This window comes from Telopea speciosissima, chromosome 3 (assembly GCF_018873765.1).
Source record: "Telopea speciosissima isolate NSW1024214 ecotype Mountain lineage chromosome 3, Tspe_v1, whole genome shotgun sequence".
Classification (NCBI taxonomy): Eukaryota; Viridiplantae; Streptophyta; class Magnoliopsida; order Proteales; family Proteaceae; genus Telopea; species Telopea speciosissima.
In genome coordinates this window covers 9,888,283-9,912,482 of record NC_057918.1, presented here as the reverse complement: position 1 = coordinate 9,912,482, position 24,200 = coordinate 9,888,283, and the positions used below count along the sequence as shown (strand labels likewise).

At 39.6% G+C, this 24,200-nt stretch overlaps 1 protein-coding gene across 2 annotated transcripts in view; it reads left to right on the top strand.

Annotated features, from left to right (window-relative positions):
- LOC122655560 (phosphatidylinositol 4-kinase alpha 1-like) overlaps window positions 1-24,200 on the top strand; it is a 49,428-nt gene that overhangs the window by 9,901 nt on the left and 15,327 nt on the right. The window contains exons 5-14 of one of the 2 annotated variants that reach the window (XM_043849767.1): window positions 5,325-5,495; window positions 5,608-5,766; window positions 5,893-6,020; window positions 6,204-6,510; window positions 6,933-7,091; window positions 7,272-7,499; window positions 22,107-22,265; window positions 22,395-22,577; window positions 23,036-23,569; window positions 23,719-24,078. In XM_043849767.1, the coding sequence (XP_043705702.1) occupies window positions 5,325-5,495; window positions 5,608-5,766; window positions 5,893-6,020; window positions 6,204-6,510; window positions 6,933-7,091; window positions 7,272-7,499; window positions 22,107-22,265; window positions 22,395-22,577; window positions 23,036-23,569; window positions 23,719-24,078 (2,388 nt within the window). Of the gene's footprint in view, window positions 1-5,324; window positions 5,496-5,607; window positions 5,767-5,892; window positions 6,021-6,203; window positions 6,511-6,932; window positions 7,102-7,271; window positions 7,500-22,106; window positions 22,266-22,394; window positions 22,578-23,035; window positions 23,570-23,718; window positions 24,079-24,200 lie in introns of both variants that reach the window. The other variant, XM_043849766.1, reaches the window with a different exon arrangement.

Here is a 24,200-nt window from a genome sequence, read left to right as displayed (position 1 = left end):
GTATCCTCTGTTCCTATCTTCACTATGATCTCTGTACCTTTCTCTGTCTTCTGTATTGATCTCTCCTTGGGGCTCTTTGTACTACCGAATTGACTTGATATCTGTCCTTTTCTAGGGGAATGTTGCTTACAAGAGGCACAACCTTGCCTTTGTTCTACAATCTGTAACCGATCACTGATCTTATGGAGCATGTCCATGATTGCAGCCATGGGATTAGGTGGGGGTGGTAGTGTTGGATCAACAACAGGGTTGCCATGTTCGTCCATGGCTTTGATACCAATTTAATGTAGCCTAGGTAGGACAAAGCTCACTAGGAACCAGGGGAAACAGGATTATGTAATAGGGCTGGCCGAATGGATAGATTTAGGTAATTAGGTAAAAAACTAGGGTTAGGGTTAGGGTTTTGAATTAGGGTTTATTTGGTATTGAAGTGCAGGTTTCTAGAAATCTAATGATACTAGTTAGATCGAATTTGGATGAGGTTGGAAATCTAGGGTTTCGGGTAGGATGCCTTATGAAAATGGACTGATTGTGAGATCTAGGGTTTAGGGGCAGATTTTAGGAAAGGGGCTTATAGGGTTTTAATATGCAGGTTTAGGGGATCCTAATGATGTAAAGAGGTTAGGGTTTGGATAGGTTTTCAAATTCTGCTGTAGGGGGCAGAACTAAGTTGCAAGTTTAATGGAGGTCTAATGTTGATGGGAGAAGGGGTATAGATCAGGTTATATAGGAGAAAACAAAGTGCAGCAGGTTAACTTACTGTAATGCAGAGATAAGGCAGCAGCTTGAAGATTGATAGAGCCTCCTGACCTTCACAGTGCAAGGAGTCGCAGGAGTCCACCTACCCTTTACCACCTTGAGATCCACAAGGATATACACTCACAAAGAGCAGCAGCAATGGCAGAAAGCATAAAGTTGAGTTTTTATTAATCAAAATTTGTCTCTAATGTTGGCCTCCCTTACAAACTTATATAGAAGACTAAAAAATAGACTTAGACACTAAAAAGGAATGGCCTAACCCTATCCCTAACCTATTAGGTAACTTAAACTGACTAGGAAACTAGAATACTAAAGGAAATAGACTCAAAACATGACTGAACTTATAGAGTCCTAATCCAGCCCAACTTACATCACATGACCAATTAAGTTGTCACATGACCACTTAACCAAGTCACATGATCACTTAAATTGAACCAATTGGATGCAACCAATTTGAACCGGTTCAATTAAAAAAATAAAAATAAACTAAGTATTGGGCTAATCCCGTATGCAACTTATATACCCATATTTTAGGCCCATAAAAGTGGCCTATTACATTAGAAACCCATGGGATCAAAGGCCCAACATGTATGTAACCCAACCCTAGACTTATTCCCAATGAAACAAGCCCTATTTGGTGATGAATCTGCATCAATGGGTTTATAGATCTAGGAGATTTTGTGGATTTGGCATAAGGCGGTTGAGCGATTCAACTTCAAGGATATGATGCTCTGGAGGATAGTTTAAGATTTCATTTTCGATCCAAGTCAAAACTGAAATATTTCAGATTTCAGTCAAAATTTAACCAAAATCTTGTATGTTTCGGTTGGCCATTTCGGTAGTCAAGTGGCCATATTTTAGCCTGAAACTTCAGAAAACCCTAATTAAGCATCTCTAAACATATTTAAACCTTTAGATCGTAAAAACACACACCCAAAATGGTAGTTTTTGGCTTCAGACCCTAGGCTGGTACTGTACTTTGTATGTTTTGGGCTTTTGGTATCCTTTTTCTCATATAACTTATTCTACACATAATTTAGTACTTGAAAACAAATTCAATCAGAGCAATTGAAAAATGTATTAAGGATGAAAAAAAACCATTTAATAGTACAGCAGTGTCAAATGCGTCATCATAGACAATTAATATAGATTGCCTATTTAAGCATGTTTACATATGTTTGAAGCATTAAGTTGGAAAAAAGAACATCCAAAGTGGTAGTTTGGCTTTGGACTCTATGACGTATGGGCAGCCATGTTATCCTCTGTCTAAAAACTCTCTCGAAGTCCATCACAACAGCCCTATAGATGGAAAATTTGAAATTTGTGGAATTTTTCCAAACGATGCTTCAAATCCACCCAAATGTTGATGCTCCACAGTTGACTACTTAGTCATGATTCAGCAGCAAAATGAAGGATTTTGCCCAAAATTTGAGGTTTTCTAGTAGTTTTGGAGTTCTTAGGCGATAGGGGTGAAATTTCAGAAAATTTCTGAAATAAGTCAAAATTTCACTGAAATGAGACTAAAATTTCAGTCTGACCGAAATTTCAAACCATGCTCTGGAGGAGTAGCATTAGTGTTTATAGATGTGGTAGATTCAGATTCAAGGATATGATGATCTGGAGCAGCATTAATGTGTACAAATGTGGTCGGGGTTATAATAAGTAGGATGCAAGGAGAACACTTTGAAAATTGAAATTGTGTTAGGTGCATCTGTAGAAGTGGGTTTTGTGGTGTTGTAATGACATAGCGATGTAGAACTGTTATGGCTGAAGTTTGCAATCATTTTGGACATAGCGAGGGATACCTATACAATCAGTAATGATATGATGGTGATGGAAGAAATTTGTAATCATTTTGGAGCAGAAAGGTTGGCTGATCTTAAGATTGGAGGGAGGGTGAATCTAGAATTAAAGAAATAAGTGTTTTTGGGGTGGGGGAGGGAAGAAAATCCCTTTTTTTTTGGGGGGGTGGGGTGGGGTGGGGGACTGGGGAGGTCTTGGTTTCAGGGCCTTGTTTTGCTTTTCCTTTTTCTTGTATTTTGACTGTTAACACGCGGGGGGGTGGGGGGGAGGACTTATAAAGTCAGGCAAGCTATAAAGTTGGTGACTGCGATCATATTAACTTTTTTTTAGGTAATTGGTTTGGTTTGGACACCTTTGAGACGTTTGCTTGTGCTTAAACACGTTGGTCCCTATTTAAGAATGTGCCAATTGGTTTCTGTTTTGAAACGTTGAACAGGAAGCTTACACAGGATCTACTTCCAGCATGATGTTGGTAGGTTGAGAATATGAAATATGATGAATGCCTTAATGTAGTCCTAGAATAGGAAATAATCCTACTAGGAGCCAGGTAGAATCAAGCTCTGGTTAAGCCTGCTGTTTAGGGCTGATTAGGGGTTGTTTTAGGGCAAATTAGGGTTTAGGATGGGAATTTGGGAATGGGGTTCATAGGGTTTTAATCTGCAGGTTTAGAGGGTCATTATGGTAGAAAAATATCTGGATTTGGTTAGGTTTCAAAATTCTACAGATTTAGGGTTAGGGTTTCGGGTTTTTAAAATTAGGAAAATAGCCAAAACTAGGGCTTACAGTAGGATTCAGGGGCAGGGGTTAAGGTTGAGTGTTAGAGGGACTTGGGGGAAGGTTCGGCTGCAGCAGGAAGGTTTTCTGATGGCTGAATAGGTCTGGACTGAAATTAGGGTTTCTTAGGTTTATAGTGATTAATGGGGAGTTAGGGTTTAGAGGGATGGAAAGGGGCAGCAACTGAGATCGAGTATAGGCAGGGGTGTGATGGAGCTATGGTCTGAATCTGATTGAATTCAGATGGGTGATGAGTATTAAAAATAACCTAGATGATCTAGGGTTTAAGGGAAATCGATAGGGAGGGAGAATGAATGGAAAAACAGAAATTAAAGAGCAAACTTACTACTAGATTCCACTGGCAGCAGCTTGATTGAAGAAGGATGAAGCCACCTTCGAATGAGAGACCCTCCCAGCCGTCACGGCGTAAGGAGTCGCAGGATTCCACCCACCCTTCCACCTTGATGTACCCACAAGGATGCAAACACTCTTGAAGAGCAAGGAGCAGCAGCAGCAGTCGGCCAGCAGCAGAAAACAGGGTTTTTTTTCAAATTTCAATTGTGGGGGAGCCTCCCACGATCTCGTATATTTATAATAAGGCCATAGGCCAATTCCTACTGCAAATTAAATACCTCTCCTTCACAAAAAAGTGGAAGGGAGAGGTTTAAGTCTAATTAATTACTTAAAACAGTGTAATGACTTAACTACCCCTACTAACTTAAAAATAAAAGAATCTAACTTAGAACAATTAACTTAAGTGAAGATTCCATACTAGCCAATAAGATATAAGAACCTATTAGCCAATAGGAACATTTCACTTAAATTAGACCCATTGAACCAATTGGATGCAACCAAATCTAAACCGGTTCAATCTAAAAACATAAAAATAACTAAGTATTGGGCTAATCCCGTATGCAACCTAAGTACCCCTAGTTTAGGCTCATTAAAGTGGCCTATTACATAAAAAACCCTTGGGAACAAAAGCCCAACATGGATATAACCCAACCCTAGGCCTATTTCTAAAGAAATAAGCCCTATTTGGTGATCATTCTGCATCATGCCTACTATTTGACAGGTTAATACAGAGAGGCTCTATAATACAAACTATATAGGATGAGTGGAATTGGTGAGTTCACATAGTTAAGTTCTATGGAAAGATGGGGCAAAAAGGTTATTCTATGTTTTTAATTATGAATACTATGCAGGGATTTGTGGGTTTGAAGGGGTGGGGGAAAGATATGAGGAAGGCTGCACCTCCTAGTCCTTGTTTAGAAGCTTTTGCTTGGACCATTGGTCTGATGTATCTTTTCACTTTGGACCACCCAAAGTGGCAAGGTTTCAGGCTGCAAATGGGTTTGTGTCCGAGGAAGATGAAGCAGCAGGTCATCTATCTTTGGAATGTGAGGTGGCTACAGCATCAACGGTGACAACCCTAGTGAGGGAGCATTTTGGTGCAAGGCATCAAAAGGATGATGGATGTGAGAATGTTATGCATTGATGTAGTATGTAGAGGTCAAACACTTATCTTTTAGCAAAAGATATCAACCTAAACAGGGTGGCGTGGTGGAAATGTGGTATTTGTAACCAATCCCGTATAAATGGGGTAAGATTGAATTGAGTTGGGGTCAGTGTCAGAATTGGTTGTCTTACTTTACTCCAAATTCTCTTTGGCTGGTAGTTTCTTTTAAGAGAGGATCTAAATTCTTCATAGTTTTCTGTTTGCTACTAATCTGATCAAAGGTCACTGGAGCAGGTGAGTGCTTTTCAGATGTATTGTATATGTTGCCTGAATGGGATTTAATCTCTCCAGCTTTATGCCTCGCCATGTTGCTGAATTTTTTTATATGTTCCTTCTCCCATATATTCTTAATTTCTTATGACTACATGATGCCTAACTATTTCTGTGTGATTTTAATTTTATCTGGATGTCTTTGCTGTTTGTTACTTTATTACTGTATTTTTTTTATGTATTCTGTGACCTTTTTCAGGATGGGAAAGAGAAGCAGGCAGTTCCTGTTGTGCAGCTTAATGTTATACGCTTGCTAGCAGATTTGAATGTTTCTGTTAATAAGTCTGAAATGATAGACTTGATATTGCCACTATTTATTGAGACCTTAGAAGAGGGAGATGCTTCAACTCCTAGTTTATTGCGTCTACAAGTATGAAACCTTATCTTCTGCCCATGTATACTCTGTACCCATTGCCAAATTTTTAAGCACCACAATTGTTAATATGAATTGGCCCTGAACCTATTTTTGTGAATCATTGCAGCTTCTTGATGCTGTATCTCGAATGGCTAGTTTGGGTTTTGAAAAATCCTATCGTGAGACGGTAGTTCTGATGACAAGAAGCTATTTGAATAAACTTTCAACTATAGGATCTGCAGAAAGCAAAACAATGGCTCCAGAAGCCACTACAGAACGTGTAGAGGTCTGTTTATACTCATAGGATATTCTAGACTTTGGAACATTGAGCTTACATTACTGTCAAGATACAAGCATTAATTAGCAATTTATCCTTTCAAAATGGACACTTACTGGCTCAATCACATTCTAGACTCTTCCTTCAGGGTTCCTTCTGATTGCTAGTGGTCTTACCAGTCCTAAATTGCGGTCAGACTATCGTCATCGATTGCTATCTTTGTGCTCTGATGTTGGGCTGGCTGCAGAGTCCAAAATTGGCAGGTATGAATGATATGATGATATGAATGCATTCATCACATGAAATGATGCTTTAATGTTTTTGGATCATACTCTGGATTATTAATGCACTAAGACAATCTACAATATTCTACAAAATACTTTCTTCATATTGTTGTTTGACTTGTGCGGTTTAAAAGTTCCATTCCTGATCCTTCCATTTCTCAGGAGTGGAGCGGATTGTTTGGGGCCTTTACTTCCTGCCGTTGCTGAAATCTGTTCTGATTTTGATCCGACTGTGGATGTGGAGCCTTCACTTTTGAAGCTATTTCGGAACTTGTGGTTCTATGTTTCTCTTTTTGGCTTGGCACCTCCCATTCAGAACAGTCAGCTTCCAACGAAATCAATTTCCACAACACTGAATAGTGTGGGAAGCATGAGTGCTTCGGCACTTCAAGCTGTGGTCGGACCGTACATGTGGAATAGCCAATGGTCTTTGGCTATCCAGCGCATTGCTCAAGGAACCCCTCCTCTTGTAAGTTGATAATAGGCAGCACTTGGATGCCATGTTTTTCTGGTTTAGTATGTTAGATAAGCTGTTTAGAGTTGGAGGTACTGTGGGCCACTTGTTTTTTGCTATCTGTTTTACTGTTATTAATTATTATTATTTTTATTATGTTCATAGATGGTCTTGTTCTCTCTGTGTTTGATGTGTTTTCTGTTAGTGCAGTTCTATACTGCTCAGAAAAGCTTCATTTGTTGCACATGGCAATTAAATTACTAACGATTGACCATATGCTTACATAGTTTTAGTTTTACTTTTAGTTTTTCTCACTATAGTACACTCTTTTGAATTGAAGCTTCAATTCATAGAACTGGTAACTTTGTAATCTTTTGGATGATGTGGTTTATTTGGTCTGTCGAATCTATAACCGGGAGTATTTTTTTTTCTCTTAGGTTGTTAGCTCTGTCAAATGGCTTGAAGATGAGTTGGAACTCAATGCTCTTTACAACCCTGGCAGTCGTCGGGGCAATGGCAATGAGAAAGCTGCTCTAGCCCAAAGGGCTGCTCTCTCTGCTGCTTTAGGAGGGCGAGTAGAGGTTGCAGGAATGAACATGATTTCAGGTTATTGTTAAATCCTTGAAATTTTTTTATCAAATGATTCTTTTTAAGGTTTTGTTAAATATTGTTACAGTAGTTGTTGCTATACTTGTGGGTTCAGATAGACAAGTTTCCCTGCTTGGGTTTGTGCCTTAGTGTTCAGGTGTTGATGTTCCCGGCTCTGTTTCCCATATTTGTTTACAGGTGTGAAGGCAACCTATCTCCTTGCAGTAGCTTTTTTAGAGATAATACGTTTCAGCAGCAATGGCGGCATCCTTAATGGCAGTACTAGTTTGACTGCTTCAAGAAGTGCATTCAGCTGCGTTTTTGAATATCTCAAAACTTCAAATCTAATGCCAGCTGTCTTTCAGTGTTTGACTGCAATTGTTCACAGGGCTTTTGAAACAGCAGTGTCATGGCTGGTATTTACTTCTATCTAATAAAGGATCAACCTTTTTTTAGCTTGCATATGTTCTTGAAAATCTTATGTTGATCTGTCAACTGCCAATGGTGTAACATTGTACAGATAAACATTGATCCATGAAGTATGTCCTTGACAATTAAACTGTTTTTTAGTTTCTGTGCATCTGTCATGCATTTCAATATACTATCAAAGAGATATTGTTAGTTGCGTTTTAAGAGGTGAGAAGTTACTTGGTTCCATGTAATAATGAAATATTAAACCAATATTAACTTATGTCTATTTAAAACTGTAGGGCATTTGGTCTAAGGATATTCAAAAAAAAAAAAAAAGTAACATGTTTTAATAAAAAAAAGTTTGACTGCATTAGTGCCTCCCTACAAAAAAGGGCCCAAATAAAATCAATGGCTTGCCCGATGGCTCACTCAACCTACTTGTCAAGGTAGTAGCTCTACAAAAAATTTCTCATTTCACTTAGAAACTACCTCATTTTAAGCATCTGCAGGTTATAGCAAAAGGAACCATCCTCCATAGAAGGCAGCCTCGGTGCCCAAACAAGATCCATGCCTGCTTGGGCAATCACTCTCAACTGAGGGTATTGGCTTTACATAAACCTTGCCATTTTGATTGGAGAAATGGGTGGCATCTATCTGCCACAAGAAGCTACCATATTTTAGGCATTTGAAGGAAAACTCTCTGTCAAATGCCACTATACAAGACAAAACCTTCTACCCTTGGGAGGTACCTCTAATTCCCAAATTCTCACCGAAGCCTCTAGAGATCATAAAATGACTAAATGAGTTAACAATGATAATCCTTTTATCCCCATATTTCAGGAGTGAGAGAGATGTGAAGGAAGTAAAAGAGAAGCAGAAGAGAAGAGGAGAAATGCAATGGAACACATGACCAAATTGATTGTTGGAGTTGATGAACGGAGTAAAATCAGTTTCTGCATGACAACATATTCTGTAAAATGGCAGTCGACCCCAATATGTTTAGTCCGTTCATGGAAATTTTTTTTTGGGGTTAATAAAGAATTCATTACCAAAGATAAAGGGGATACAGAAGCGCCCTCGAAGGGGAAAAATAAAAGAAATTACAAATACACAAGCAGCTCTAAACCTCAAACAAGAGAGGGAGGGAGCTGCATAGAGGAGGGGGAGGCCCCATGACACAACAATATGCCTATTCCTTGTGGTATCAAGACAAGAGGAGGAGACAACAGAAAGCTTGGCTTTAATATAAAAAGAAATGGCATCCCAAATCTGTCTAAGCGATCAAGAGTTGGTGGTCCATTTCCTGATATTGCGCTCCATCCAGATATAATTGATAATAGCACAAAAAGCCAACTTTCCAATAGTGTCACATATAAAAGATCCAGCAAAAGTCATGTCCATCCACTTCCTTTCCCTTGCAAAAGGAAAAACTCTTTGCCTATGGGGCCAACATTTAGCCATGATGCCTTTCCAGATTGAGGAGACAGGATAGGTGAAGAAGAGTTGATCTGTATCTTCAGCAGCGTTATAGCATAGACAATATAGAGGAGAAGCAAGAATCTGCCGATGTTGAAGGAAGGACTGCGTTGGAAGGCAGTTTGAGAAGACTTTCCAGATCGTGAAATAGTGCCGGGGGATATGATGCTTGAACCAAATAAGATTCCTCCAAGGGGGTTGAGGTCCTCTTGCACGAATGAGATTCCAGGCTGCTTTAGAATTGGACAGGCTTGATACGCCAACGGTCCGGATATCTCGGTCACTCCTCCCTGGGGATCTTCTATTGATAGACAAGGCATTCTAGACATTATTAAGCATTTGGTGTAGAGTGTTCGGAGGGTCCTAGTCATCATCAAACATAATATCAATAATCAAAGATTGTCTGTTCAAACCACTATTATAAATAGCTCTGGAAGAGACTAAATGAAGGAGAATTCCTGAAGGATGCCAGTTGTCCAACCATAGATATGTAGAGCTTTCATCACCAATCTGGGTACTGATGGCTCCCAAAGCTTGCGCCAAACCCAAGAAGCATCAGAAGAGATTGAGACAGTCCAAATGGAGTCATTGCGGAGGGCCGCTAAGTGAATCCAGTCAACCCAAATGCTTCGCTTTTTAGAAGCGATCTTCCAAATCAGCTTTATAATACTTGCTGAATTCACATCTTTGATACGACGAAGCCCTAAACCTCCCTCTTCTTTAGGCAGACAAACGGAAGCCCAGCTGATGGGATGGAGAAATCTGGAAGATTCTTTATCTTTCAGAGAAAAAAAGCCTTAAGGGATTCCAAAGATTTGATAGTGGAAGAAGGAAGCCCAAAGATGCTTGACTAGTAGATGTACATTGATTGCAACACAAATTTAACAAGGACTAACCGACCCGCATAAGAGAGGAGTTTTCCTTTCCAAAGCTGAAGTTTTTTCCCAATAAGATCTAACATATGGGATCAATAATGCACAGTAAGCCTAGCAGGAATCAGGGGCAGCCACAAATACTTAACTGGAAGATGGCCAAGAGAAAATCCAGATATATCGATCAAAGAAGCTTTCTCAAATTCGGAGACCCCTGCAAGAAATAATAATGACTTTGTAGGGTTGGTCCAGAGCCCGGAAAGATCTTCAAAGTGCTGTAAGCATGCCATGATACTCTCAAAAGAACTAATGGAGGCCTTAGAGAAGACCATGAGATCATCGGCGTAGGCAAGATGGGATAGCTTGAGGGCTTTGCAATTGGGGATGTCACACCCCACTCAAAATGACCCGGGTTCATGTGACCGAATGTCCATTGACATTCCCAAAACCACCAGGATCGTAGTTCAGTGGCTAACTCACAATTAATAATCTAGGTAACTCAATAGATAGTCAAAGATATGCAGTAGAAAGTCATACTATATTACTAACAACGATAACGGAGTTCTATGTGATATTAGTAGAGTCTAAGTAACCGAACTGTGTTTAGGTTTTACAGATATCCATAAGTATATTTAAATACCAAGTGAATATATACAAGAACGAAGTTCTGAAGTATTGAGTGTAACTCAAAACAAGACTAACAACTGGATCGTATCACATAGAAACCATCAAAGCGCAGCTGTCAAATGCACATGAAGCATCATGCTCCATTTGCTCTGCACCTCTAGTGTTTGCTCCCAGCTCGACATCAAACTGAGAAGAAGGATCCACATCCATCATCGTCATGCAACCTGCCATATCTAAAAGAGAAATATATCGAGGGGTGAGCTCCACTGAGCCCAATGAGTAGATACACACAAGCATGCTCACATAGTCCATGATAAATGCATGACTCGATATTTAACATAATCAACAATGCCTAACAAGCAAAATGCCTAAGTCTCATACTGGGTTTATGTACTGCAGTAACTTATGTTACAGTGGAAGCCTGCCAGCACGTGTACTTTCTCTCCGGTAAACCCCCTTTAAGATAACCCTAGATCTCACTCGGTTTTGGTGCCACATCGGGTCTCCCCATACTCCGATCTTTTCAGAATGATATTCTCAGTACGTCGGTTGTGACCATCGGTTATCCAACACCTGACCCCTTGTTGGTAAGGGATGTAGTATAGGGTACGCTCTAGCCACATATATTCTAATCATGATGTAATGCGTATGATTGAAGGTATGATCGATGTCCATACCATACCAACCCTCATATAATGATCAACATAAATGATTTTCTATGCACAACAATGCCATGCTCATCTCTAAATCATAATCACATTCAATGCTTCTCACTATCAAAACCAATGATTAATATGCTAATGCAGTTTAATGGATCATAACACACATATGCATGTTTCATCATATGCAACAAACATATTATAAAATAAAATAAACACTCCATAAAAGAAATCACTTCCCACTCACCGTCAAATACGTGAGAGTTCCCGCAAACAATTCCCGAAGTCAACCCTCGTGAGGCCTCACCGTAATGTTAATCTCTAACAAAAATAATGTTTATTAGCTTAAGAGACTAAATGGTTAAACCCTAAGAAGCCCAGACCCTAATCAGTAAAACAGAGTTCAGCAGGGAGCCAGGGAGGACCAGATGGTTTGTAGACCATGGACCATATGACCTGTTTGGGTCAGCCCAAACCATCCGGTTGGTGCTTGCAGTGCTCGAATTTGGGGTTTCTTTCATGGATCTTGCCATGCACAACACCCAAAACTAAAATTGGTCCAAGGGAGATGAAGGGTATGACAATTGGGTTAAATCAACCCAATTGCATGGTCTAATTAGAGGTTAACAACCTAGATTGATCTATAACAAAATTTTAGGTATAAAAATCAGGGTTTGGGCAGAACCTAAGTTGTTCATGTTGATTATGAGCTTGAATCTTACCAATTAGGTTTGATTCAGCTAAGGCAGTTTATGTGACCATGCATGCATGATCAAGTGTGATTAGAGGTTGGATTATTACATGTGTTAAGCTATACATCAAAGAAGAGAAGAAATTTAGAGGTAGAAGTTCCTACCTTGTGTTGGATTGTAGGTAGAACAACTGGGCAGCAGCAGTTTAGTAGGAATCCTCTTCAATTCCACCCTTCTCCTCCTCTCTTCCTTCTTCTTCTCCAGAGCAAAATCAGCAATAAAGAAAGAGTGGAAATGAATTCTGAAAGCTAAGTTGCACATATATAGTTAAGTCCATATGGGCACGTTTGGCTTGGACCATCTAGAAATAGTTTGGTCCTTATAGAATTAATCTAAGTTAAAAGCTCATCTTGCTCAGGTGGGAGTCACCGCTGAGTCCTGGGAAAGGTGTTTCGTAATATAATGGGAACCCGGCCAAATTGACATATAGACATCTCGGCACAGCGGGGTATGCAGGTCCCACAAGGAGAAATCATGTTTTAGCCGATACAACCATCCTGTGACCATCCGGTTCAGGGCCTACAACTAAAGTTTGAATCAGCCCGGATTTTTGGGCACGGGTGTAACAGTGGATAGGAGAGATAAGCTGCTGGTCTATACAGGATTGAATGCGTCTTGATAGAATCGCCAAAGCCGAAGTGAAGATATAACTTATAAGGGGAGAGGGGACAGCCCTACCGAATGCTCACTGATGAGGAAAAATAACCCGTGGGGCTTCCATTAACTAGCACTGAGAAACGGGAGGAGATACACTGATGAATCCAATGGGTGAACACCTAAGGAAAGCCCATCTTATCCAAAACATTAACAATGTAATCCCATCTCAAAGAGTCAAAAGCCTTGTGAATGTCAATCTTCATGAGGGCGGCAGGGGAATGGGATTTCCTATCAAATCCTCTCACAATCTCGTTGCACAGGAGAATGTTGTCTAAGATATTTCTTCCAGGAATAAAAGCAGACTGATTCTCACTAACAAGAAGGTCCATAACAGCCTTTAGCCTGATAGCAAGGATCTTATCAATAAATTAATAAAGAAGGTTGCAAAGAGCTATAGGTCTACAATCAGCAATATTTGAAGCACCCTCCTTCTTGGGAATAAGGCAAAGAAAAGTTTGGTTAACTCCTTTAATCTGGTTTGGGTTGAGAAAAAGGCTCTTAACAACCTTAATGAGATCCTCCTTAATAATATCCCAAGAAGCTAGAAAGAATTCCAAGCTAAAACCGTCGTGCCCTGGAGCTCTATTGGTCTTAAGAGATCGTATGGCAGTCACAAAATACTTGATTACTAGCAATATTAATAACAACATGATTATCACATTGCATCTCCATAGGTTTAGTGATTGAAAAACCCAACTCCTAAACAAGAGATTTCAGCCACATTAGTTCTACTGCTGAGTGCACTATAGCCCTATGCTTAGCCTCTGCACTCGACTGAGCAACTATAGTCTGCTTTTTACTCGTCCAGGTAACAAGATTACCACCAACAAACGTACAATATCCAGTAGTAGATTTGCGATCACCATCAACACCAACCCGGTCAGCATAAGAGTAACCCACAATATCAGTATGCAACATCCCAATGAGTTTGCTTAGTCCATAAATTGACTAATAACACCAACAACAAAGAAAATATTTGGATGAGTAAGAGTCAGATTAATAAGTTTTCCAACCAGGCTCTTGCATTGATGTTTATCCACCAATTTTGTCATCACACGCCCCAAGTTTCAGATGAGGATCCATAGGATTATCAACAAGTTTGGAGTTCAACATGCTAGTCTCAGATAGAAGATCAAACACATACTTTCTCTGAGACAAACTGATACCCTTTTTACTACGAACAAGTGAACAACTTCAATTCCCAAAAAGTATCTGAGTATCCCTAAATCTTTCATCTGAAAATGCTAGTGTAAATAAACCTTCTCATCTTCAATGCCAGAAGAGTATTACTAGTGATAATAATATTGTCAACATACATGACAACAATGATGACCTTTGCACCACAACGATGAAACTACTAAGGTTTCACTTCTCTCATACTGGGTTGGGATAAGCATTGATATCCAGATTTTGGAGTAGATTCAAATCCATTATATTACAAAAGAAGGGGGAGAATAAAGGATCGATAATTTGGGTTTTTCTAGGAGAAGCACCACTAGAGACTTATTATTCAGAGTGAGGGTGTCATTATTAATTGATAAGGGAAAGCAGGGAAGCTTCAATGATATAGGGTCAGCAATCCTGAAATAATAGAAAACTGGTTGAAAGTGGGTGGGTTAGTGCTGTAAGCGAGCCACCCCTTTTTATTTCGAAGGGTTTGGTTCCAGCCACCCTGCTTTTCAAATACAGAGTGATTAGAGAAGCATTATGTGAACCCATAACCACCAACAACCTTTCTAAATTTATCAAACCTAGCATGAGGGAACTGTTTCAGCCTATAAATAGTCTTGTAAAGATGGCAAACATTTGATGTATTCTCCCCTTGAGCAACGTAAGCGAAAGGTTGTTCCATTTACGCCTCCTCAAGTCACCATAGAGAAAAGCATTTTTTATATTAAGCTGAAATAGAGGCCAAACAAGATTAACAAACAAGGATACAAGTACATGAATAGAGTTAAGACAAGCCACTGGAAGGGAAGGTCTCAAAGTAATCAACTCCATAAGTCTGAGTGTAGCCTTTGCAACCAACCGAGCTTTTAGTCGCTCCACAAATCCATTTGGAAGATACTTGACAGTGTACATCCACCGGCACCACCCAAGCTCATTTACTAGGGGTGAGTAGGTAAAAGACTACGTTTGTTGATCTAATAAAGCATCCATTTCTACATCCATACCATTCTTCCAACCAAGATGTGACAGTGCTTCCTGGTACTTGGTAGGCACAGACAAAGTAAAGTTGCGAAGTAAAGGAGGAAGATGATAGATAGTAACAAACTTCGAAATAGGATGAACAACACTAGACTTTTGACTTGGGGGTACAATCTTGCATCTTTTCTCCTAGGTTTTCAGTTCTGGGTAATGGCAGTCCAACTGGTTACTTCTTTGTGTCGGTGGGAATTCATCAAGGCTGTCCCCTTCCCCCTTATATTTTCACTTTGGCTTTGGAGGTCCTTTCTAGAGAGCTTCAGATTAATACGGATCAGCAGCACATCTCCCCCATTCCTAATTGCAAAGCTCTCAAACTCACTCACTTGGCCTTCGCTGACGACCTCATGATATTCTCAAAGGCTTCCATTGACTCGTTTGAATATATTATGTCTTGCCTTCAGCACTTTCAAGAGCTCTCAGGTCTTAGTACCCCAACCCCTCAAAGTCTCTATTATTTTTAGCTGGTGTCACTGATTTGGATAAAGCAGCCTTAATTGAGAGATCTGGATTCCAAGTGGGGCAGCTCCCAGTCAAATACCTAGGCCTTCCTCTTATCCCTGTTAGGCTCTCTACTCATCATTGCACTCTTATGTTGGATCTAATCAGGTAAAGGGTTCAGTTGTGGAAAGGCAAGCTTCTCTCTTATGTGGGCCAGCTAGTTCTTATCAAATCAGTGTTGGAATCCTCCTACTTCTACTGGTCTGTAATTTATGCCTTGCCCCTTACCACTATCAAAGCCCTGGAAACTCTCATGGCCTCCTTTCTTTGGAAAGGCAATGATTCTTCTAGGTTTCTTCACCCCATCAGCTGAGCCTCTATGTGCCTTCCCAAGCAAGAAGGAGGTTTGGGGATTAGGAGATTCAAGGAAGTGAACTCTGCTGGCATCATAAAGTTAATTTGGAAGATTTACTGAAAAAAAAAAGCATCTGGGTTGATTGGATTTATTTGGGTTTCCTCCGCCAAGACTCTTTATGGACTATTTCTACCTCGTCGGATGCCTCTTGGGTCTGGCGCAAGATCTTATCATCTAGGCACCTGGTTCTTGATGCCATTCGCAATTAGATTGGTGATGGAACCTCTACTTCCTTATGGCTAGACCATTGGCATCCCATGGGTATCCTTCTTCCTTCAGTCACTCCCAGAACCATTTATTCATCCGGTCTCTCCAGACACTCTTTGGTGGCCGATATCCTTGATCAAGTTGGTTGGTCCCCTCCTGCCTCTGTTCATCCTGCTCTCAATAGCATTTGGAATGCTCTGCCCTCCATCTCTAGAATACCTCATGGGAAAGGAGACTGTGTTATCTGTCTGCGAAGCTCCTCAGGAGCTTTCTCTGCTAAACCAGCTTGGGGTTTTGTTTGCGTTAAAGGTCTGTTAGCCCCTTGGAGGAAGCTTGTCTGGTTCAAGCACCACATTCCCCGTCATTGCTTTACGACTTGGAGAGTTTTCACCAATTGCCATCTGGAAAGGCATTTTGCGGAAATGCTGGCCTTCTGATCGTCGTATCCTTCCCTTTGGTAGAGAGTGGATCTGGACTGACATGACTTTTGCTAGCTCTTCTATTTGTGACTCGGTAGGGAAATTGGCTTTTTGTGCAACGATCAACCACATTTGGATGGAGTGCAATATCAGGAAATGGACCTCTAATTCTCGGACTCTTCAACAGATTTGGGACTCCATTTCTTTTGAAATTAATGCGAAGCTCTTGTCGGCTGCTCCCTCCTTTTGCTTTGACACCCCAAGGAACAGGCATATTGTTGTCTCCTGGGTCTTACCTCTGTCTCCTTCCGTGCCCCTCACTCTGTTGTTTGAGGTAGTGGCCGGATGATTTTTTGATTTTTTGGGTCCCCTAGGGGATCTTATATTCTTCTCTTCCCTTGGCAATGATAATTTTTTTTCACCCAAAAAAAAACACCATTCTGCTAGGGAGTATAGGTACAATTGGTTCGATGTATCATGTCAATATGTCATGATTAGAACAAATGTCATCACGGTGGGTATACTTTAAAGCATTATCAAAGATTCAAAATGAAAAACTTTTTTTTTTTTTGTGAATAAAAAATGCATTACCAAAGCCCGAGAGGGGCGAAGGAGGAAAAAGGGGGGTGGGAATATACAATGGGAAGAAGGGGGGGAGGAAACAATACAAACCCCAGACCAACTAGGAGGGGGGCCGTAAAATAGAGCTGTCTAATCCCCAGGAGATAACAATATGCCTATTCCTTGGGGAAATCCAAAATGGGCTGGTGAGGAAGAAAGCCTAGCTTTGCAGAGACATCAAAGGAGATGATTTTTCAAATCAAGTCGAAGGACCGAGAATTGGAAGTCCATCTCCTAAGGTTTCTCTCCATCCAAATGTGATAAAGAGTGGCGCCAAACACCAACTTCCCAATTGAAAAACTTTAATTGACACACCAAATTGAGTTTTTATTTCATGATAAAACTGCTTGAAAATAGATAAAAATTCAGATTGATTCTTTAACAAATATAGCCACGTCATTCGGGAATAATTGTTTACAAAGGTAATAAAATATAAAAAACCAAAATTATTCTTGATATGACCCGGGCCCCAAATATCAGAATGAACTAAAGAAAACAAATGACTTTGAGAGGCATCATGGTAAGGGAACAAGGTACAATGATGCTTTTCAAGCTCACGCTCCTCTCACTCAAGTTGAGAGATAGTCTTACAGTTGGGAACCATAGTTGTCAAGGCGGCAAGGCGACCTAAGGCGGTGGAGGGGTGCCTAAGCGCTTAGGCGACAAGTTGCCCGCCATGGAACTAAATCTCGGTTTCGCAGGTTTCAGAGACGAATTGGCCAGGTACTTGAAAAATGCATGGTTTCGACTGAGATGTTGGTAATTTCACAAGTTTTGACACTTACGCCCATCGAAACTTGGGTAAACCTGACTCGAAACTAGTACAAATACTTATGCATGCCAGAAACCAGGATAAACACTTATTTATACCTAATATCATTTAAGTAAATGTTTTTGTATTTGTATTTCATTTAAGTAAAGCTTCCAAAACAAAGCTTTCCAACAAATCCAAGATTGCTTAAATCTGATTTATATTGAAGGAGTTGTGTTCCGGTCAAAGTTAATTTGGTGTGCGCAAATGCTATCAAAATGGCTCTGAATGGAAATAATATTTTTGACATAAAAACAAATGAATATTTTACTGCACTTTTGGTTTTTAGCAATGTTTTACCATATTATGATTTATGGAATTTATAGATTTGGGAAAAACCCTAGCATTTGAAAGTTGAAAATTTCATCTATCGCCGAAAATCCAGTTTTTGTTCTTGAACGCGGGGCGGGGGGGAGGGTTGACTTTTTATCCTTTAGGAATTTGATTTTTTAAATATTTTTATTGGATTCAAATAGGGGGTATTTGCTTATTTATGAATAATATCTTAAATAAATGAAATCATTTACTTAAATGATATTTGGCATAAATAAGTGTCTGTCTTGACAACTATGATTGTCGGTACACTGTGCATACACTAGTAAACTTGGGTCAATAACCACAAGTACCATTTTGAGTGGGTTTTTTTTTTTGTGAAAATAGTTCTTGCATTGGGTTTAAAATGTAAAAAATAGGCTATATGCAAAAAATGAGATGTGAAAAACCATTTTTGGGCCTCGAAACCACTGTTTTGAGTTGGCTGGCAAAAAGTACTAGGTTTCAACCATATCTCGGGTTCAGCTAGGTCGAAACCCGAGATCTTGAACCTTGGTGCCCGCCTAGGCGTCCAAGTGTTATTTTTTATTTCCCCTCTTTTCTAACATTATTTAGTATGCTACTATATGTGCTTATATCATAAAAAATCAACATTAAGCCACATCAAGTTTTAAAAAATCAATGTTAAGTAACATAAAAAATCAACATTATCACATTGAATAATCAAAAATCAATATTAAGCCAAATAGAGTCGTCAAAAATCAATATAGAACTAGAAGACAGCAGAACTGAAGAAGCAAGCTATTGGAAATTTTTTTTTTTTTTTTTTTTGGTATAACTATTGGAAGTTTGAAACAATCAAAACATACAATACATTTGGTTCATACTGTTCTTAGAGAAATGTTCTTGTTCTCTAAGAAGTTTGACTGATCAAATGATTTTATTTTTACATGAGACTTTTTGTATTAGGTAGAACACAAAACCAGCTTTCCAAATCCAAGATTGCTTCAATCTTATTTATATTGAAGGAGTTATGTTCCTGTCAAACCTTATTTTGTGTGCACGAATGCTGTCAAAATGGCTTTGAATGAAAATATTTGAGTAAATTACTCCCCCATCCCCTCGATTATGCCTAAATGATAAGCCCAACCCTTGCGTATTGAGTAATAGCTCTCCCCTTCCCTGAAATTAAAAGAAACTATCAACCGTACCCATTTCGTGAAAAATCGCTGTTAAGTGTTAGGAAAAGACTGTATTACCCTCTGAGAATTTGTCTTAAAACATTCAACACGGAAGATTTTCTCTCTCCTTGCTCTATCGTCTCCAAACCATTGGAAAAAAGAAACTCGACCCCCTTCTTCTTCTTCTTCTTCCTCCTCTTGCAACCCCTTTCCTGCAACTCCTCCCCCACCCTGCTGCCAACAAAACCCATCTCACCGCCCTCACTCATGCTCTCTCCTTGCCATTTCCCTGCTGCTGACGCAAAGGGTCTCCATGGTGAGGAAATGATAACTCAGATGCACCGAGGCAACTGAACAGAAGAGCAGATCACCACACAACTGAATAATAAGATCAGTTGTAGTAATACAATATGGGCAAACCTCAGCGATAGTTCTGAGAAACAGTGAAAAAAAGGATATGATCAGGAATCACCACCTGATCTGCAGGGCTGGCATCATCTCCAGTACCCAAGCTTGGAATCACCAACCTTTCTCTGATATTGGACGGCTTTCTTGCTCTGGCAGTGGAGGCGGCAGTGGTTATGGACGTCGTGAGGGCAGCGGTGGTGAATACAGCCATGGTGGTGACTGTGGCTATGGAAGTGGTGGCGGCGGTGGTGGTGGTGACCGTTACTCAAGCTGGAGAAACTAGGGTTTCTAGAGATGTTTTTAGGGTTTTGATTTGGTCAGGGGGTATTATTGGATTATCACAAACATAAGGGCATTTTGGGGTTTAATTGAATATATTAAGGGTGATGTCATCACTTAACAGCGATTTTTCACAGAATGGGTACGATTGATAGAATATTTTGATTTCAAGGGGGGGGGGGAGATCTATTACTCAATATGCAGGGGTGGGGCTTGTCATTCGGGCATAATCGAGGGGAGGGGGGAGTAATTTACTCAAATATTTTTTTAAATATCAAAACAAATGATTATTTGACCGCACTTTGGGTTTTTAGCAATGTTTTACCATATTAAGATTTATGGAATTTTTAGATTTGAGAAAGAACTCCGCATTAGAAAGTTGAAAATTTCACCTACCGCCAAAAATCCAGTTTTTGTTCTTGAACTGGGGTTGACTTTTAATCCTTTTGGAATTTGATTTTTTAACTATTTTTATTGGATTCAAATAGGGGGTATTTGCTTATTTATGAATAATATCTTAAGTAAATGATATACAAATATAAAAAATTTACTTGATATTTGGCATATATAAGTGCCAGAACCTGGTCTGATACAAATTAAACCAGTGCAAGGCGCCCTACACTATGGCGGTAGTCGCCTAGGCCCCAAGAGATCCGCCTGGACGCCTAGGCGGTGCCTAGGTGCCACCTTGACAACTATGCTGGGAACCATATGATGGGGCTTGGAAAGAGAGAAATGTCCCAACCAGTAAGAGTGATAGTAGGGAAGCTCGACCTGTCCAAAAAACTGGAAAAACAGAGTATCGTTAGGCTCTTTTGACAGCAAAAAACCATAATAAAAATTTAATATTGGTAGACAAGAAACCCGAAGGATTCATTGGTGAAAGTAATCCTCTTCTTGTGCTTGATAACTTTATGTAGATTTATCTTCCATGGTGATCCACTCAAGGGGGAAACAAATCAGAAACGTATATGGAAGAAACCCTAGTTTATTTTCATGAAGTTATCAACTAGGGTTCCATTGAGTAGATATGGCAGCATAGGTTTCTGGAAACCACAAAGTAAAGCCCTTAGGTACAATCAAAATAGAGATTGAAGAAAAGGGACTGATTAGAAGAGCTCTGATATCATGTAGCAAGGTAGAATCAGAAAACCAGTCCTACGTGGTAAAAGAGAGAGAGAATCGAAGGAAGAAGAAGAAAAGAAGAGGAGAAGAGGGTAGATGCAATGGAGAGAGGAGTGAACACGATGGAGGACTCTTGGTTAACAATAGAGTTCAGAATACTCCTATTGTGAGCCAAGGGTCCACATATATAATAAGTAAAAACAGAAATTACAACTAAAAACAGTTAAGTCTAATTGCAACTAAACCCACTTAGTAATAAGAACAGAACATAACCCCCCCTCCATACACAATACGCTGTTTAACAATTTCCAAATACTTGCAACCTTACGTAGAGAGTTGAAAGTCTCTGAAGAATTGAAGATATTTCCATTCCTCAATTTCTCTCTTTGATAGGTGTCTTCAAGGAAAGATGTCTATATAAAATCACCATTGGACATGGTGAAACATTGGTTTACTATTCCATCTTTTCGAGAGCTAGGTGATGAGCCCTGGTCAAATCTTGCAGCCTATCCTTCAAGCCGGCTGTTTTTCCAAAGCCTTACTTTCTATGTTTCCCATCTTAAAGATTGTTCAAGTCAGAAAAGTTTCAGCTACCTTCATGATATTTTTCTATATGCACACCCAATGAAAATGTGCTACAAAATCACATTCCTCATATGCTAACTGTGCTATACAAGCCCTGTTTTTGTGCTGTAATATCTTTCCAATGGGCCACTTTTTCACACCTAAAATACCCTGTCATTTTCCTAGGAGAGCCGTATCTATTGCTCCCACTAATTGAATCCTAGGGGCTGGGACCCCAATTTGAGTTGGGGAAAATTCCTTCTTCTCCTTTTCTCATTTCCTTCCTACAAAGAGTAATTGCAGTAGCTATATCTTTCCTTGTAATTTTTTTCTCAGAATGGTGCCTAGTGCATTTCTTGCATGAATTTTATTTTGTTATCAAATACAAAAGATTTCAAGTATTTTGTTCATGGTTTTTCATTTGAGGAACACATTGATTGGTGTATGGGGTGATCCTAGACAGATACAGCTAAATGTTATATTTCCTACATTTTTTAATTGATTGGTTGCTAGTAATATGCTATATGCCATTGTTTTCGACCGATTTAAATTTGGTTTCCACTTGCTAGTAATTTGCTATATGCATTTTTTCTGACTGATCCTTATGATCGGGTTTCCAGGAGGATCGAATATCTGAAACTGGTAATGAAGCTGAGATAAGGGAGTCTACCCTGTCTGCTCATGCTTGCTTTCTTATCAAAAATATGTCTCAAAGGGAGGAACACATTCGGGATATTTCTGTTAACTTATTGACTCAACTTAAAGATAGGTTTCCACAGGTAGCTTATTTTATATATATATATATGTGTGTGTGTGTGTGTGTGTGTGTGTGTGTGTGTGTGTGTGCGCGTTGTTCTTAGACAATTGTTAATTAATATTCCAGAAATGAATGGATTGCCATACTGCAGATTTTGTGGAGTTCATCATGTCTTGATTCATTGCTGTTCTCTGTTAGTAATGAATTACCTTCTACTGTTGTAAATGATCCTGGTTGGGTAGCGACTGTTCGTTCTTTGTATCAAAAAATCCTCAGGGAATGGATCACTAATGCACTTTCAGATGCGCCATGCACTACTCAGGGTCTTCTGCAGGTATGCTTCATATTAGCTTGCTTAGAGACATCATGTTGTGATTCAGTGATTCACTTACTCATTATCTTATATTCTGTATGTTTTAACTTTAGTATGTTTTCATTTTGCCACAATCTTTGCTGCATCTTACGTGTTACTTTTCCACTGTTTTCAAAATTAAATTTCTTTTTTCATTTGGCATGCCACAGGTGTAACTAAATTTGTCAGGTTGATTTATGCTTGGCAGATATTTCAAGTTTCAGAAATGGATTTGTCTTAATCTGAAAAATTTATTGTTTAGTCTCACTGTCATGAAGCATGATCTTTGTGTGTAAATGGACTTGGTTTGTGGACAGTTAATGCATTTATCATAGCCATCAGGGCATACTACCGTTATGCATAACTTTGTTTGTGTGCCTATTCAACTCTAATCTTCATGCTTTTACTTAAATGTCTTAGTTTTCATACGCTTTTTCCAGGAAGAGCTCTGTAAAGCAAACACATGGCAGAGAACACAGCCTACAACTGATGTGGTTTCTCTTCTATCTGAAATAAGGATTGGTACTGGAAAAAATGATTGCTGGATGGGCATACGCACAGCTAATATTCCTGCAGTTATGGCTGCTGCTGCTGCAGCTTCAGGAGCAAACTTAACATTGACAGAAGCTTTTAACTTGGAGGTGCTCTCCACTGGTATTGTCAGTGCAACAGTCAAGTGCAACCATGCTGGGGAAATTGCTGGAATGAGAAGGTTGTATTGCAGCATTGGTGGTTTTCAAACTGGTGCTTCACCAATGGGCTTTGGGCTGGGTATGGGCCTTCAGAGGTTGAAATCTGTGGTGTCTTCTCAACAGGCACAACCGGAAAGTGAGTCCTTCAATGAGATACTTATTACAAAGTTTGTGCGGTTACTGCAACAATTTGTTAACTTAGCTGAGAAAGGCGGGGAGGTAGACAAGTCACAATTTCGAGAAATATGTTCCCAGGCAACTGCACTACTTCTGTCAAATCTGGTAACATATCTTTCTTTTTACACTTATGTCTGGCATTTGCTTTGCTTGTATTTGTTGTTCCTTGGCATGGAAGATTTTATTTCACACCTCATTTTGTCTTTCTTTCCAAGTAAAATATGTTATTTTTAAATATTTAATTATTTTGCCAGGGTTCTGATTCAAAACCGAATCTAGATGGCTTCTCACAACTCCTTCGACTTCTTTGCTGGTGCCCCGCTTATATCTCAACACCTGATTCAATGGAGGTTGGAATATTTGTTTGGACATGGTTAGTCTCCGCTGCTCCCCAGTTGGGGTCTCTCGTCCTTGCAGAGCTTGTTGATGCATGGTTGTGGACAATAGATACAAAACGGGGTTTATTTGCATCTGATGTGAGGTGTTCTGGACCTGCTGCAAAATTAAGACCCCAGCTTTCACCTGGGGAGCCAGAAATGTTGCCTGATAAGGATCCTGTTGAAGGAATAATTGCTCATAGATTATGGCTTGGGTTTTTCATTGATCGCTTTGAGGTTAGGAGTACCTTGATCCTTTACCTTGTGCTCTTGTATGTATGTCACTTGTTCATATCTGTTCCATTAATGTAAATAAGATTTTTTTTTAACCCTACATGCTTTTCTCTGTGCAAGGATGT